The sequence below is a fragment of the Xyrauchen texanus genome, chromosome 22 (genome assembly GCF_025860055.1).
Source record: "Xyrauchen texanus isolate HMW12.3.18 chromosome 22, RBS_HiC_50CHRs, whole genome shotgun sequence".
In the NCBI taxonomy this organism is placed as follows: Eukaryota; Metazoa; Chordata; class Actinopteri; order Cypriniformes; family Catostomidae; genus Xyrauchen; species Xyrauchen texanus.
Window position 1 is genome coordinate 22,042,730 of NC_068297.1, and position 16,358 is coordinate 22,059,087.

The 16,358-nt window shown below is 37.6% G+C and overlaps 1 protein-coding gene across 1 annotated transcript; it reads left to right on the forward strand.

Annotated features, from left to right (window-relative positions):
• Window positions 1-475: 475 nt before the first annotated feature.
• LOC127662105 (protein dispatched homolog 2-like) lies at window positions 476-12,501 on the forward strand. Its single transcript, XM_052153088.1, has 8 exons — window positions 476-567; window positions 6,722-7,075; window positions 7,173-7,202; window positions 7,499-7,622; window positions 8,003-8,130; window positions 8,399-8,496; window positions 8,609-8,706; window positions 9,002-12,501. Exons 1-8 carry the CDS (start codon window positions 476-478, stop codon window positions 12,467-12,469), a joined length of 4,392 nt encoding a protein of 1,463 aa, XP_052009048.1. The 3' UTR covers window positions 12,470-12,501.
• The last annotated feature ends 3,857 nt before the right edge of the window (window positions 12,502-16,358 follow it).

The window sequence follows — 16,358 nt, forward strand, 5'->3', positions numbered from 1 at the left end:
GCATAGCCTACAATGTTTAGGGGTTTATAATCAGTAAACACAATCCATTTAATTTGACATGAGCATGAATGTCCATACCATGGACATGCATTGCATTTTATGCAGCAAACCATTGTAGCTTCTTGTCATATGACTTTGTTAGGAGTGGGGTGTTGGGAATAAATGCAACATAATTTCTCATTTCGGATATAGCTTTAGCTGCACACCCATGCTGCCTCCAATTTAATACGAGCGCTGCGAATGTTCTCTTCTCCAGCACAACCCTCGAGAGAACAGCGACCGATCAACTCCCTGTCAACACCTTAGATCACACAGTTCGACGTCCAATAAGAAACGCTGGACCAGCCTACATACACTCACTAACGTAGCGCCACGACCAAAAATTGCATCTTAAAACCGACTGCATTGTGCACACAGTAACAGATCTGATAGTGACGGTCAGATTCCAGCTTGTATACAAGGCGTCTGTGTCAGCATGGATACAGTTTCCATTTCTAGACAGCGTGATGATGCTGAATTCATAGATTGGACCACGACAGAGGGACCCTCTCAGAATGCACCTCAAAGGTACGTGTATGATAGCCTACTGTATGTGGATTGCAGTGAGTGATACAGTCGGCTTGTAAGGCTCGTTATTTATGTGTAAACGTGTTTGTGAGCAAAAATAAGTCATTTAAAAGGCTGTTTTTTAAAATACGTGGAATAATATGGGACGTGTCGCTCTGTCAGTCCCAGACTGGCTTTGGTTTACAATGCAAACCCCGTTACAGCTGCGTGTCACAAATACCGAGCAGTGAGTTAAAAGTAGCCTACAAAATAAACACCGTAGCACTAAATAGCCTACTATTACCACGTGACCTATAATCTTGAAGAAGTCGTGTTTTTTACATGACTTTTGATTTATATATAGTTATCTATATATTCTCTAAAAAATACGTTTAAATTTACGTTGTATTAAATTAACAGATAACCAGCCGTACATCTTTAGTAGGATAGGGTTTATTGGCGAAATATGGGCCAATTTTTTTCCGCATATATTAAGTTCTTTAAAAATACATAAACTGAATTCACACAAAATAATTACTTGAATACACCTTTACTATGAAGATCATATTTACAAAAATGTCTAAGTGGTGTAACAGTAAAATAAATAAATACATGAAGTCTGACATAGTCAAAATATGAAATTCTTGAAAAAATAAATATTGGTAAGTAGGCTAGTTGAAAAGAATTTTGATAATTTTTTAAAAATCCTAATATCAAAGGTCTTACTAGATTTATTTTTTTTTATTATGATCCAACATGAATTTTCATGCTTGTAACATGTGCATGTAAAATGGCTAGAAATAACATTTTAGTTTAGTGTAAATCTGCCAATTTACACAAGGTTTATTTCTATTTCTTCTGCTCCAAACTTACTTCAACTTGTATGTATGTATGTATATATATATATATATATATATATATATATATATATATATATATATATATATATATATATATATATATATATATATTAAAAGTGCAAGGAAATTATTTTAATACCTTTAAGTACACCACTTTTTCATTTTATATGTCATGATTATTTGTTTATTTTTTGCAAAATGCTATAAATGTTTTTCAAAAATCTATGAAACTAACATGGACACAAAGATTACACTTCAACAAACTTGATACATGTGTTTTTAATGAGATATTTTCACAATCTCTGACCCATATTCCAGTTCTTACAAAGAAAGAATTAAACATTATTGAACCAATATACTCTTACTGCGCATTATTCTCTTTGTCTAGAGTAATTCCAATAATGAACTTCACAGTGTTCTAGGACTCTGAATAGAGGTGTTATGCGATTGACTCTTCTACATGTTAATCACAGGGCTTATCTGTTACTATGAGTGAGACATTTTGCTTCAGCATAGCTATGTGCAGGTTCTCTGTTCCATTAACATTGGCAAGGATTAACACTGATGATGAAATCTGCCTGTAGATCAAAGTAATGTTGAGCAGATGGCGAGATGCGTTCTCTAGTTTGGTGGAGAAGATCCAGCTGAAGCAGCAATGACTCATGTTTGAGTATGACACTGTCAGGAGGAGCCTCGTCTTTATTTTCCAATGCTAGCCACACACGTGGGCCTATCTAAGCAGCCTTTGATTTGTTAATCAAGGGTTTTGTTCTATGTTATTATCTGTTATTTATGTTGCTTAAAATGGCTGCAAGTGCCTCATCTCCCATAGTAAAATTGCAACAAACAAGCCTGGGAGAAGTTATAGTCTGGTGGCAAAGGCATTGATATGATTCTTTTGGTAAGAATTTAATTACCGAGCTGTAAAATCAATCATGCAATTTTTTTCATTTTAGTATAGAGAAAATGTATGAATATATAACAATGGGATGCATGAATGGGGACTCAATGTAGATAAATCCATAAAGATGCAAAACAGTTTTTACGTGGAGCAGAAAAGCCACTGTCACTGAACAGCTTTACTAATATATTGCAATTGAAACTACAATGATTGAGCTCTAGGTGAATCAGACCAATTATTTTTTGATATCTATTGAATCACCATGGGTATCAGTGGCCTGATTAGTGTAAGTCTTGTGCAGTGTAATTGTCCATTATACTACATGATATTAGTCAAAGTTGTCTAGCCAACATGGCCGATGTCCACTGAATTGCTGTGAGGACAACTGTCCAATCAAATTAGTTTCAGATATATTTCAGTGATTTATTCCACATCATGGCTCTTAGCACCCAAGATCCACAGAGTTAAAAAGCTTGGAACAATTGAACTTTCATTCAACGAATGTTGTTTATAGAATATTTATTTATATAATGAATATGGCAGTGGCTCAGTTGTTAGATCGGGTCGGCCACTAATCGCAGGGGTTGGTGATTTTAATCCCGGCCCACACGACTCCACATGCTGAAGTGTCCTTGGGCAAGACACTGAACCCCAAGTTGCTCCCAATGCCAGGCTAGCACCTTGCATGGCAGCTCTGCCGCCATTGGTGTATGAATGTGTGTGTGAATGGGTCACAGTGTAAAGCGCTTTGAATACCGTTAAAAAGGTGCTATATAAGTGCAGACCATTTACCATAAACAGCATAAGTTCATAAACGATGGTGTATAGGGAGCGAGTGAATTAAATATTTAGTAAACAGCTCTAGTAAATATTTTAGCTGACTGTAGTTAAATGTTGGATTGAATGAGCAAATTCACTCTGGAAATTATTATGATAACCGTTAAGTGACCTTAATGTTCCATATGCTTAAAATGTTCTGAACATTTTACAAAGTGATTAAGTATACAGCCTTGTGATAAAAAGGGCAAACTTACATTTTTCATTCCTTGTCTTATTCTGAGCTGATTTCACCACTAGAGTCTGACTGGCCACACAGCCATCACTTCTGAGTCCTAGCACTGCAGGCTGCCTGACACAACAAAGCAGCTGCCGAGCTGTCATATCAAATTATGCCTGTGCTCTTTCTGACCATTGAAACATTTGCAATTGCACATAAAAAATCCATATTCTATATTTCACCTTTGTAATGAGAACTGTTTTATTCCTTATCATCATTGGGGTAATATACAGTATGATATCTTGATTTCTGATTCTGTCAGGACCCTGGACAGGGCATACTCTTTTAAAATGGATAGTTCACCAAATATGGTTTTCTTTCTTCTGATAAACAAAAAAGGAGAATTGCTGAGTATTCAGTTTACGTATCCATTCTTTTTCTTTGTATGGAATAAAGATGCAAAAAGAAAATGAATGGTGATTGAGGCTATCAGTCCCTAACATTCTGCCTAACATCTCCTTCAGTGTTCTACAAAAGAAAGTCATGCTGGTTTAGAACAACATGTGGGTGAGAAATGAACTATGTCTTTTATGCAGCTGTAGTTCAATGTATCTGACATAGAATAACGATTGCATTGCACATGACATTGGACTTTCCAATTTAATTGGCAATGTCTAAACTTTCTCTAAGTTCATTTTCACTTTAGTTGTTTTATTTGTAAATGATTAAATGTCCAGCTACTATTTTTAAATTTAACAGTATAAATCAAGGACATTTTTATATGTTCAATTCTTAAATCTACACTGCATTATATTACCCTAGGGCTATTTACCACAGCTGTCTCTCTTTTGACTGTCGTAATCCACCACTCAAATTTTTTTCAATTGGTGGAAACTTGTGAAAATGAAACAGTATATATTTTTTTTGTTGTTGCTGTTAAAGCAAATGGGTTAGCCAAACTAATATTTGCTGTGGTCTCCCATTCACCACTCTAGAAGTTTAGCCTGTAATTTTTTACTTCCGCTTTCCAAAACCCAGAAATGTGAAAAAGGTCTATACCTCGCACAATGCAACAGAGACGTGCGCAGAGGAAACCTGTTTGGAATTTCTGAATCAGAACTAGTTTGTTGATAGAATAAATACATATATAAAGCCAGATCACTTCCAGATTAGCAATGTGTTAATGTAGAAATATTTTTGTGCATTGAGGCCAACCAAGAGGCTCAGTAATTGGAGTTGTCCACCAAAGATTTAGGGGTTAAAGGGATGTTCTGGGTTCAATACAAGTTAAGCTAACAGCTAATTTGTTGCTTGTATGCATTTACGCACTTGAGCAGCAGGCATGTCTTCCATTGTTTGCATAGCTTGTCACTTCAGTAATAATATGAGTCAGCTAAAATACATCTGTGGAAAAACAAGCATGTTATACACAAAGAACCTAAAACTCTATTGGATTAAAATGTGTGAAGGTGGCGAGGCTTGTGTCTCTAACAATATGGCAATGCTATTAGTAGGAATGTGTGAGAGAATGGTTAAAATCTCAAACCAAACCTGCAACCTTATTTTAAGTGCACGTATGGTAAGCACAAAACAGACATCAATAGACCTGCTAATTAAAATGAAGCTGTGTAGGAATCAAGTACAGTTTGTTCAATGTATTGTGCTATTTAATAATAAACTCAGGAAGACATGTGCTATGATAATTAGGTGTGATCTACAAAATAAATTAGATAGTACAACCCATTGAACAGACTGGGTGTCTATCCCTCACAGCCGTGTTTTCAATTGCAAAAAATTAAACATGGTGTCTACCCTGACTAAGGAGTATAAAACTGTTGACATCTACTGTATTTTCAGATTTTAGCCTAGTAACTTCTGATTATACTGATGATTAAGACTTTATTAAGATGAAGGACCTTAGGTTGCCTTCCACTTATACTGTATGAAATCAGAGGCATATAAATTCATTAGTGAATACAATGACTGAATGATGAATAAAGGAATATGAACTCTTAAAGGGATAGTCCACCCAAAAAAAGTCTTTCATCATTTACTCACCCTCATGTCATCCTAGATGTGTGACTTTCATTATTTTGCAGAACACAAAGAAGAATATCTCAGCTCTGAAGGACACAATGCAAGTGAATGGTTGGCAGAACTTTGAAGCTCTAGAAAGGACATGAAGTCATCATAAAAGTAATCAACAAAACTCCAGTAGTTAAATCCATGTCTTCAGAATTAATATGTAGGTGAGAAACAGATCAATATTTAAGTCCTTTTTACTATAAATTCTCCTTCCTGTCCAGTAGGTGGTGATATGCACAAAGAATGCAAATCGCCAATAAAAAAAAAGAAATGGATGTGGAAGAAAGTAAGTCTTCCACATCTGAGATGGCATGAGGGTGAGTAAACGATGAGAGAATTTTAATTTTTGGGTTAACTATCCCTTTATGGTCTGGCTCTTCAAGGTGGTCTGCAGTATTCAGCAGCACAATAGACTGTTGTGTAATAACTCATATTTACTCCCTGTGAAGTTCAATTGGAAGTAATAGTGAGTTTTCTTTCCACTTTAACAGGCTTTTTATGAGATTTGGCAGGGTAAGCTGATGGAGTACCTCGCTCTTTGCCTAACTGAGCCTTTGAGCATTTCACTGATGCATATTTAAGGCATCATTGCTAATCTAATATATGTTGCCAGCAACTCAGCATTGCACTCAAATATCCTCTGGGCCAATATTCCCTAGCAGCATGCAGAAAGAAACTGTACATGATGGAGGCTTATTGACTTATAGACAGAAGAACTGTGCATATGTAATGGGATAGTTCACCCAAAAATGAAAATTACGTCATTTACCCACCCTCCAAAACATTCTATGTCACTCCAAACCAATTTTCTCTTCCATGGAGCAGCAAAGGCAAAGTTTAGCAATATATCTGAGCTCTTCCATACAATAAAATGGGGACAAGGAGCCGTTAAGCACCATAAAACCATCATAAAAATAGTCCATGTACAACTACATATACAAAGACTAAATTCCAATTCTTCTGAGACCAAATGATAGCTTTGTGTGAAAAAGAAGACTAGAATTGAAGTAATTATTCACTGAAACTCTTGCCTAGCCCTGGTCACCATTTACTTTTATTGTATGAAATAGAGCAGCTTCTGCTATTACTAACTCCTTTTGTGTTTCACAGAAGAAAGAAAGTCAGTAAATGATGACAGAATGTTTATTTTTGGTTAGCGATTTCTTTGTTTTTTGTTTTTTCAAAAGTGAGACATCTAATAATTTCACATTATAGATATAATCATCAAAATCTGTTCTTAGGTCAGTAATGTGTTTAAAGCATCGTTGTAATGCAACATCATTTGGTAAATGATTGTGGAGACATTCCATGATATGACCCTTTCTCTTGCAGTGAGATCCCTGAAGTTTCTCTGTGTCCTCCGGATAATGACAGCATGGATGTTCAGATGTGTCCAGTCAAGATAGAGGAGAACCACCAAGTATCACAGGGCTCAGCCTATCATTTGCCACAGCCCAAAAAGTGCCCCTGCTGTGGCCACCAACAGTCACTCCAAAGCAATGTCTATCCTAGTCAAATAAATGCTTTCCATCCAGCAGACTGTTCAGTGAACCCTGTTAAAACTGCCCATAGCTGCAGTCCATCCCGCCTGCCTTCGTGTCACACCAAAATGCAATGCCATTGGCTTCATGGATCTCATGATGGCAATAACCACAGGCCTGCACAACGTCACATTGTGACAGTGAGGTCCAGACTTTTAATCGAATTATATATTCTACTGGACATTCATTTAGATGTTTTAAGCATTTTAAAATCTTAATAATTATGTCTTTCTATTCATTAGGAATGAAGGTCTGCATAGGATTCCTAGAAGGTGAGATGCTTTGATAACAATTGATGACAATGTTTTGTTTGAATTATGCATTTTGATATTATTTGGTTACATATTAGTTCACATTAACACAAACTTACAATGGATTAAATCTGATCGATTTATTTTTAGAAGTATTACGAACCATTCAAACAGTTAGCCAAAGCTATTTTTCTAGTGAGTTGTATGTAAATGTGAATCTGAGAGGAGACTGCCAACCGTATTATTAAGGTTAATGCTCCATATGGCAATTAGATTCAGTTTGAGTTTTAACACCACTGATTTTTCCATTATTCCAGCTATTCCCAGGTTATAGTAGAATACCCGATGGCCATACTCATTTCATGTACAGTAGTTCTGTTTGCCTGTTCTCTTGCTGGGATTTTGACTGGCCCCCTTCCAGACTTCTCTAACCCTTTATTGGTTAGTATCTCTATCATGTCTGTAATATATGAGAAATGTGTCTTTTCTCACATCCTCTTAATGTTGTTACTTCATCTGCTTGTATTTTCTGCATAGGGTAAAAAAGAAATTTCATTGCATACTAAAAGTGATGCAACTGTGAATGTGTAAGAAGTGAATTGTCAAACACTTAATTGTTAGCGAGAGTGTTGTGCTTAGAAGCCCACTAGACCAGACAAGAGTTTAAATTCACCTTGAATACATTTCTAAAACTTAACTGACCAATGGTGGCCATCTCATGATAAGAATGATAAATGTGCCCTTCAAATGATTTCAGTTAATTTATGTAATGACTTCAAAGTGTTTCCATTTACCACTGTGTCTTTGACTGGACCTCACAGGGATTTGAACCTCGTGGAACAGAAATTAGTATCCGTCTCATTACTTGGATGAGGTTACAGCAAAACACTGGGCCTGGAAAATCACTGTCCTTAGTTCCATGGCAACTCAGAGAGAGAACTACAGCAGGGTATGTTTTGGTGATCGCATGATGCAAAATATACTTTATATTAAAAGGTTGAAAAAAGTTGACTAATAACATGGGTCAACTTTTTTTAACATCAAGATTTCAGCTTAAAATATATATAAATGAATAAAGGAAAATTTATAGGTGCTGTTTTTACAGTTCACATAGAATGTCATGCTATATGATATACTATATGTGTCAATGTATACGTCATATAAATTGCACACATAATAATTATATATATATATATAAAAATCTATTTGCCTCACAGAGAGGACACAAGTAGATCTCAACCTCCATTAAGACAACGATCAAGAAGAATGTTGCACCGAGATTACACTGAGCACAACTTTTTTTGTAATGCCCCAGGTAAGATAATAATTAATGATATGAAGCATTTCCAAACCCAATAAATCAGTTAATGGAGCAAAGCATGTTTTGTGGGATGCTTTTCTCTATCATCCAATCTGTGGTTCTGTAGGAGAGCGCTATGCTCAGCTGGTCTTCCGCTCTGGTAACTCTGCCAGTCTCTGGAGTCTGAAGGCAATTTACTCCATGTGCCAAATGGAACAGACACAGGTAAACCAAGGACTACATTTTCCAAAAAGGTATAATATTCATAAGTCTTGAAGGAAGAAGTTAAATGCAGTTTTTTTGTTGACACTTATGAGTATCATAAGTTGGGACCTTTTCTAAGCTTTAAAATTGCAATATTCAATGTCATTGTATTGAAACGAAGGCATGGGATATTTATTAAAACATCTCATTTTGTGTTTAGGATAAAAAAAGAATGTCGTAGGGGTTTGTATTTGATGATTTGTTTAATCTTATTTCTGAATTTTTTTTGTAATATTATTTTTATTATTTTTTTTAGATCCGTTCTGGGACCCAATTTGAAAACCTTTGCCAGGTCAGATCAGAGTTAGTCAGCTCCATGGCGAAAAATGAGTGCTGTCCAAGTTGGTCTCTTGGAAACTATTTGGCTCTTCTCAACAATGTTTCCTCTTGCTTCAGTCTGACTGCACAGCAGGTGTCTGAAAGTCTAGGTCTGCTTAGATTCTGTGCTCCTTACTACCATGATAGAAGCCTGGTTGCATTATGTACTGAGAGGAGTAAATTTGGCCACTGTGCATCAGTCCCACCCGGTTGTAAGCAGCCAATTATCTTCCAGATTCTTCACTACCTTGTGGACAAGGATTTCCTGGGGCCACAGACTGTTGAATATAAGGTCCCGTCCTTAAAATATAGTGTTCTATTTTTACCAGTGGCGAAAGGAGATCCATTGATGAAGATTTATTTGGACCATTTAGAAGGTCATGAGCTCACGTACAACAACACCACCATAACAGGAATGGATTTGGGCATTAAACAAAAACTTTTCAAGTACTACTTGTCACGAGACTCTGCCTATCCTGTTCTTGCAGCTCTTGTTCTTTTGTTCACAATAGGCCTGTATCTCAAATCACTACTTATAGCAGTGATGTCACTGGTTGCTGTCATATTATCACTTCTCACCTCATATTTTTTCTACAAAGTTGCATTTCGGTTGACATTTTTTCCACTCCTCAATCTCGCATCTGTCCTTGTTCTTTTAGGAAATTGTCTGAATCAAGCGCTCATTTTTGTTGACTTCTGGAAACTACAGCTAAGCCACAACCCGCCAGCTGTTCCTGAGAAGAGAATGAATCGGGTTTTACAGGAAATGGGATACTTGATATTAGTATCAGGACTGACATCTAGCATCACGTTTTACTCAGGCTACATAAGCAGCATCACAGCTGTGAGATGCTATGCTGTATACCTTGGCAGTGCCTCATTAATCAACACGTTATTTGCCCTTGTTTGGCTTCCGTGCACACTTATTTTGCAAGAACGTTATGCTGTGCTGTCTTCAAATCCTGTCACAAAGTCTGCATGGAAACCCTGCTGTTCAAAAAACGCTGGTGAATTCTGGGAGACGAGTTCAAGAAAGCGCTGTCTTTTTATTTTGAGACAGAAGCTTCGGATGCTAGGGCGAGGGTTTTCTGACACATCAAACCTGCTGTTTTTAAAGATCCTGCCTTGTGCAGTAGTGAAATTCCGCTATATATGGATCTGCTGGTTTGCAGTGTTGGCAGCTGGAGGAACATACATATCGTGTGTGGATCCTGGCATGAAACTTCCATCTTCGGATGGCAGGACAACACAACTGTTCCGATCTAGTCATCCTTTCGAGAGATATGATGCTGAATATCGCCACCAGTTCATGTTTGAGCGAATGAAGCAGGGAGAAGATGAGCCCATGACGCTGACTCTAATTTGGGGTGTCATTCCATCAGACGATGGCGATCACTTTAATCCAAATAGCAATGGCTCTTTATCTATTGATATGGAGTTCAATATGAGTAGTCCCCAAGCCCAAGTGTGGTTGCGAGACTTATGTGGACAAATTCAAAACCAGAGCTTCTATTCTGCAATATCAGCTGACCAAGATGCAGCAGAAGACAATGTGTGTTTCATTGACAACTTGATTCACTGGGTTTCCATACGCCGTTGTTCCGAAAATGAGGATGCATTTAGTTTCTGCTGCAACAATATTCCCTTTCCTTACTCCCCAAGTGTTTTCGAGCAGTGCCTTAGCATGATGGTGGAAGAGCAGCAAGTAGAGGGCCACTTACCCAATGCTGGAGGCCTACGGTTTGACTCAGAGGGTCGAATCACTGCCCTTGTGGTAGTGTTCAAAACTGTACAACTTTACAGTTTCAACTTCAGCAGAATGTCAGAATTCTACCAAGAGGTCTTATCGTGGTTTAATAAAGAAATATCTAAGGCTCCGATGGGACTGCAGAAAGGATGGTTTGTAAGTCAGCTAGGTTTATATGATCTTCAGCAAAGTCTAAGTTCAGAGACATTAGAGGTGGCAGGCTTTTCTGTATTCCTTACATTTGCATTGCTTCTGCTCATGACATGGAATATTCCACTAAGCATATATGTGTCCATTGCTGTGGGAGGAAGTGTTTTTGCTACCATTGGCCTCCTCGTGCTTTTAGAATGGCAGTTAAATGGTGTGGAAGCACTCTTCATTTCGGCAGCTGCGGGTCTCTCTGTTGACTTTGTGGCCAATTACTGCATTTCATACAGTCTGGCCCCACACAATGACAGACTGGGCAGGGTTGCACATTCCCTGAAAAGAATGGGTTGTCCAGTAGCCACAGGTGCTGGAGCGTATTTTTGTGTGGGCATCATTATGCTACCCGCAACCGCACTGCTTTTCAGGAAGCTAGGAATTTTTCTCATGCTCATTAAGTGTGTGGCGTGCGGCTTCGCAACTTTTTTCTTCCAGTCATTGTGCTGCTTCTTTGGCCCTCAAAAGAACTGCGGGAACGTAACCTTACCATGTGTCATGAAGAAGGAATCTTCCTGTTCAGCTGCAGAACCCGGGACTACCAATCCCTCAGCTAATGGGTCATTTGGCTGTGGCACAGGTTCTCGGGTTCAAAGGAATTTTAATAAAGAAAGTGATGGTTTCCTCTGCCCAAATCAGAGGTACCATAGAAGGCGGCAACCCGGAGGGAGGGAGCCAGAACAGTACGAGCTGAAGCCTCTTGCTTGCCAGTTAAGTGACAGCTTTGAGAATAGCACTTGCACCAGCAAGCTGTCCAACAGACCTTCTGTCCTTTCTGATGACATTCAGTTCTGTGGCCTTAGTCCAAGGCAAGACTATGATCGAGTTAGCATTGAAGCTGACAGCGAAGATATGTCTAGCAGGCATCTTAAAGGCTGCAACCCACCTCCAGCATTACAGACCTCATCCCCATACAAAGACAACATATTACGTCCTATAGTTGCTTCTCCACAAGTATTGTCCAAGGAGAAGATTTTGTGCAAGAATTGTCAAACCCAGTCTAGCTGTGGACTCAAACTTTGGAACGTGTCTTTGTCATCTTCCTCTAGTATGGAAGAAATCATGATTACTCAGACTACAAACACAGTCAATGAAATGTCGCTCTCAATAAATGAGACTACTAGCCATAATCTACACAAACGTCTTCTGTCATGTCAGTCTCAGAGCTCCATGGAGGGTCTTGAAGATTCCAATGAGACCTGCCTAAGTGACATTGAGCCTGCTATCTCTGTCCCTCAAGCTGATAAGACAGAGGGAGAGTTACAACCTGGCCACCTAAACGGCAAGAGGGACACTTTACGTCTGTCTTTAAAGGATACTGTATATGACCTTGCATCTCCAGGGTCTGGCAGGGTAAGGACCACCCAAAGTGAAGTGCCAGTGATCCTGCCTAACAGTAAACCTGATATGCCAGATGTTTGGATCAAAAGGAAAGGAAATGGGGAAGGTGGCAGCTAATCAATATTGTCAACACACTGAATAAATCGAAACAACAACAGCATGGCCATTACTTTATATAGTAGGCTGAAATTTTGTACTCAGCAACTTATTTAATATCTGAAACTGTCTGAAAATGCATACCAGACAATATTCTGCAAACACCACCAGGTAATTCTACTATTTGCTAAATGATTTTAAGAATTCACAGTGCTCACCTAAATTATTAGGATGTACAGGGAACTGATTTTTAAGCATGATTTCTTGCATGTCCTATAAATATACACAGAATGTGCACCCAAAAATACTTTCTTCAGGGGCCTTAAACTGCAAACAGAAGAAACATTTCAGATACTTAGAGAAAAATTGTGCCTGATCTTTAACAACCAAGCCATGAGCTTTTTAATGAAACCTCGTACTCCTGAAAAAGTCACAATAATTATGTTATCAATTTCTTTGCTTTATGTTCTATAGCCCTTAACAATCAATATGCCAATTAATTAATCTAAATAAGTTCAATTTCTAAACACTTGAAATGGAATGGAAGCTCTACAGTTATTTCAAATTTTCTGCATTTATGTAAGGCTAAAACTGTTTTCACACAAATACACATTTATTGTATAGTAACATAAAAGTTGTGAGAAAGCATCCTTTTGTTAGTACCAGCAGGGGTGTAAATTACTTGAGTTGTTATACTTCATTACTATATTTAAGTATTATTTTGGGGGATTTGTACTTTACTCAAGTGCAATTTAAACTGAACACTTGTACTTCTACTTCATTACATTTTCAAAGAAAATATTTGTACTTTTTACTCTTTACAATTTTAATTAGACCTGAAAAGTACTTGTTACATTTTTGCAGATCCTTTTCTTCTGTCTAATCTTAATACTAACAAACCAATCGAATTGCACTGATGCCCAGTTTAAGTGAAATGTTAGTCAATGAATAAATGTTAGCCAATTAGATCCGTTTTAACATAAAATGTAACTGGCCACAACATGGATATTGGTCACTGAGAAGCGACATCACGTCTCATCAATTACCACATGCACAGCACCTTGATCTGTGCCTGAGACAAATTATAACAATTACTGGCAGAAGATGGATGAACATGACTCAGCTTCCAGCATTGTCCAAGCTCAGTCACCAGAGTGAGAGCACCCTAGGGCTGGGGAAAAATATATATATAGATTTTCAAAAGCCACAGATTGATCTATTACTCTATGTGCAACCCTCCATTACAATGAGAGGAAATCACTTGCATTTGCATCCGAATTTCGCACTATATGACAAAAAATGTATATGCATGGCAACTGGCTGGTAAATGTTTCGATTTCATTCACCAGTGAATTGATTGAGTAGTATAGTGGTGGAGTATTCAGCAACGAGATCCTTTCACTGTGTCTTCTTGAGACTAAAAGTTGTTCATTGTAATGTGTGTCCAAAGACAAGATCCTTGCAACTGTTTTGTCTTTGAATAATGTCTCTTTTAATACTCTTTCTGTTCTTTGCAGTAGAGATCGACCGATATTGATTTTATTTAACCAATACGATACCGATTATTTTTATATTTTCATATCCGATACCCAATATGCAGAACCAGTATTTTTATAAATGTAATAATTATTTATTTCATCTTTATTTTACAGAGAATATATTTAAAGGTGCAGTATGTAAGATTCAGAAATCCTTGTTATTAATGACACCTGTAGCCGTTAAGTGAACTGCAGCCAGCTACCTGTTGCTAGTGATCATGCACACACTCCATAAGGACACGAGCACTGGCCAAAACAATGACGTAACATACAAAGAGACTGAACGTGATTCACCGGCATCATGCTGAAATTTATGAATGAAGTAGCATAAATAAAATTACAGTTATGATTGTTTTACCACAAACTTTGAGACTGTATATTATATTTGAATCTCCAGTGCTGGAATAGGGCTAAAACAAAGTGTGGATAAAGGTGTGACTATGCGAGACTGTAAATCACTTTTCTTTGCATGATACATTGACTGCATTTATGTGATAGCCTATGTCGGCTAGTTAGCTAGCCAGCTTTATCAAAAACTTGTTCGCTGGTCCCCGGACACGCTCTCACCCGGCCCTCAGCCGCTCCTCCATCCTCTGATGGACCACAACTTGCTCCTCCCCTTATCGGTGGAAAGCAGCGGTTCCTCTGGCTCTCGGCGTCCGGCAGCGACCCATCCATCCCCAGGCAGACAACTTTGTAGAAATTAATGGAGACGCATTGATTAGACTGTCTGACTGAAGGCCTATTATGAGGTTGTTTCGGCTCACGAAACTCACCTGTGATTGGCCGGATGGACGCTCAATCAGCCCAAAGTAACAAAACGCAAAGAATACTGTATACAATCCACCATTTGGACTCGGTATGGTTTAGCTTGGAAAAGAGTGGGGGACAAAGGTCACCTTTTTAAAGAGTGCATTCCCCCACTTCCGCCGTGGGTGCTACGCCCTTGGTCTTTTGGACTTTGCAGGATTTGTCTTCGTGTGAGTTCATCTGTTTCTTAGCACTTAAACTGCACATCAAGTATTTATGTTACACATCTCACTAAAGCATGAATTGCTGTAATGTTTAATAAAATGTATTAATTTAGGCAATACATTGCAAAAGCATGTTACTTTACTGTGGACAACCCCCAGCATTGTTTCCTCTCACACACACTGCTGCAATGGCCGTATTGCTTGCAATTTCAGAAACAGTTATCGGTGGATCCGATATGACAAAAATGATCTCTGATTAAAGAAAAATGCATGAATATTGAAAAAAAAAAAAATGGAACATCTGATTATTGGTCAATCTCTACTTTGCAGTCAGTTGTTAACCAAAAACAATAAAAAATAAACATTTAATTCTAATCACGCATTGCACAGATGAGATAAAGCCATTTGTGTCTCTTGTTAACTTTTGCTCATTTACAGATGCACTTAACAGAAATGCGGGGTTTCCTTAAAGAGACAGTACCAGTTTTTATAGCACGATTTCAACAACTCAATGTATATACCGTGAATAGTACAAATTATGCAATTAAACAATAAACGTAGCAAAATATAGTATCATATTTATTGATTAAAAACATCGATTTTTTCAGTTTTAAAAGGCTAAAAATTGACAAATGATGAAAAACTAATAAGTAGAATTTTTTTTTTATATATTTTTGTAATGTACCTAGATATGGTCCCCTGTATAATTCACAGCATTAGCTGAGAGAGAATTTATTTCATATGTAAGCAAAAGGGACATTATAACTGAAATATACCCATATGAATCAATATAGCCAAATAAAAAGCTTGTGAATCAGAATCGAATCAGGAAATCTGTATCAATACCAGGCCCATTTCCAGATCATAATCAATGAGGGTGCTTCTGAAAATAGTGGGGGTTTCACATTTTTTATAGATTAAATTGTTTAAATGATACTAAATCAACAAAGAAAATATTTTTAAATGTACAAACATTTATTGCTTTTTCTGTGCATGATCTGTCACTGGAAATGACAGCATAAAGCTGCGCCTGCATATTAGTACATACTGATTTGCAAAATCATACACGTTTGTTAGTTTTGATGCAGATATTTTGTGTGTTTGCTCGGATTCAAGGAAATCTGCTTTGCCAATATACAGGCTTACAGGGGTGTGCATTTATTTTGGTAAAGGGTCCACATCAGCCTTTAAGTAGAAGATAAAAAGTCCAACGTAAATAAATTTGCCCTGGTCTGCAATTAAGTGTGCTCTAACGTTTCTTAGCACCCTCAAGCACCCCCGTAGAACTGGGCCTGATACTTAAGTCTTTTGAGTAAAATTTTCACTCAGTATTCATACTTTCACTTAAGTATAATTTTCAAATACTTTTTACACCCCTGAGTGCCAGACCCATAAAAG

What these genes read in the sequence shown, in the direction of transcription:
- LOC127662105 (XM_052153088.1), top strand. Translation starts at nt 476, where the DNA reads ATGGATACAGTTTCCATTTCTAGACAGCGTGATGATGCTGAATTCATA. An exon ending in ACTTCTCTAACCCTTTATTG is followed by an intron (nt 7,623 to 8,002) that starts GTTAGTATCTCT and finishes TGGACCTCACAG; the next exon opens with GGATTTGAACCTCGTGGAAC. An exon ending in AGAGAGAGAACTACAGCAGG is followed by an intron (nt 8,131 to 8,398) that starts GTATGTTTTGGT and finishes TTTGCCTCACAG; the next exon opens with AGAGGACACAAGTAGATCTC.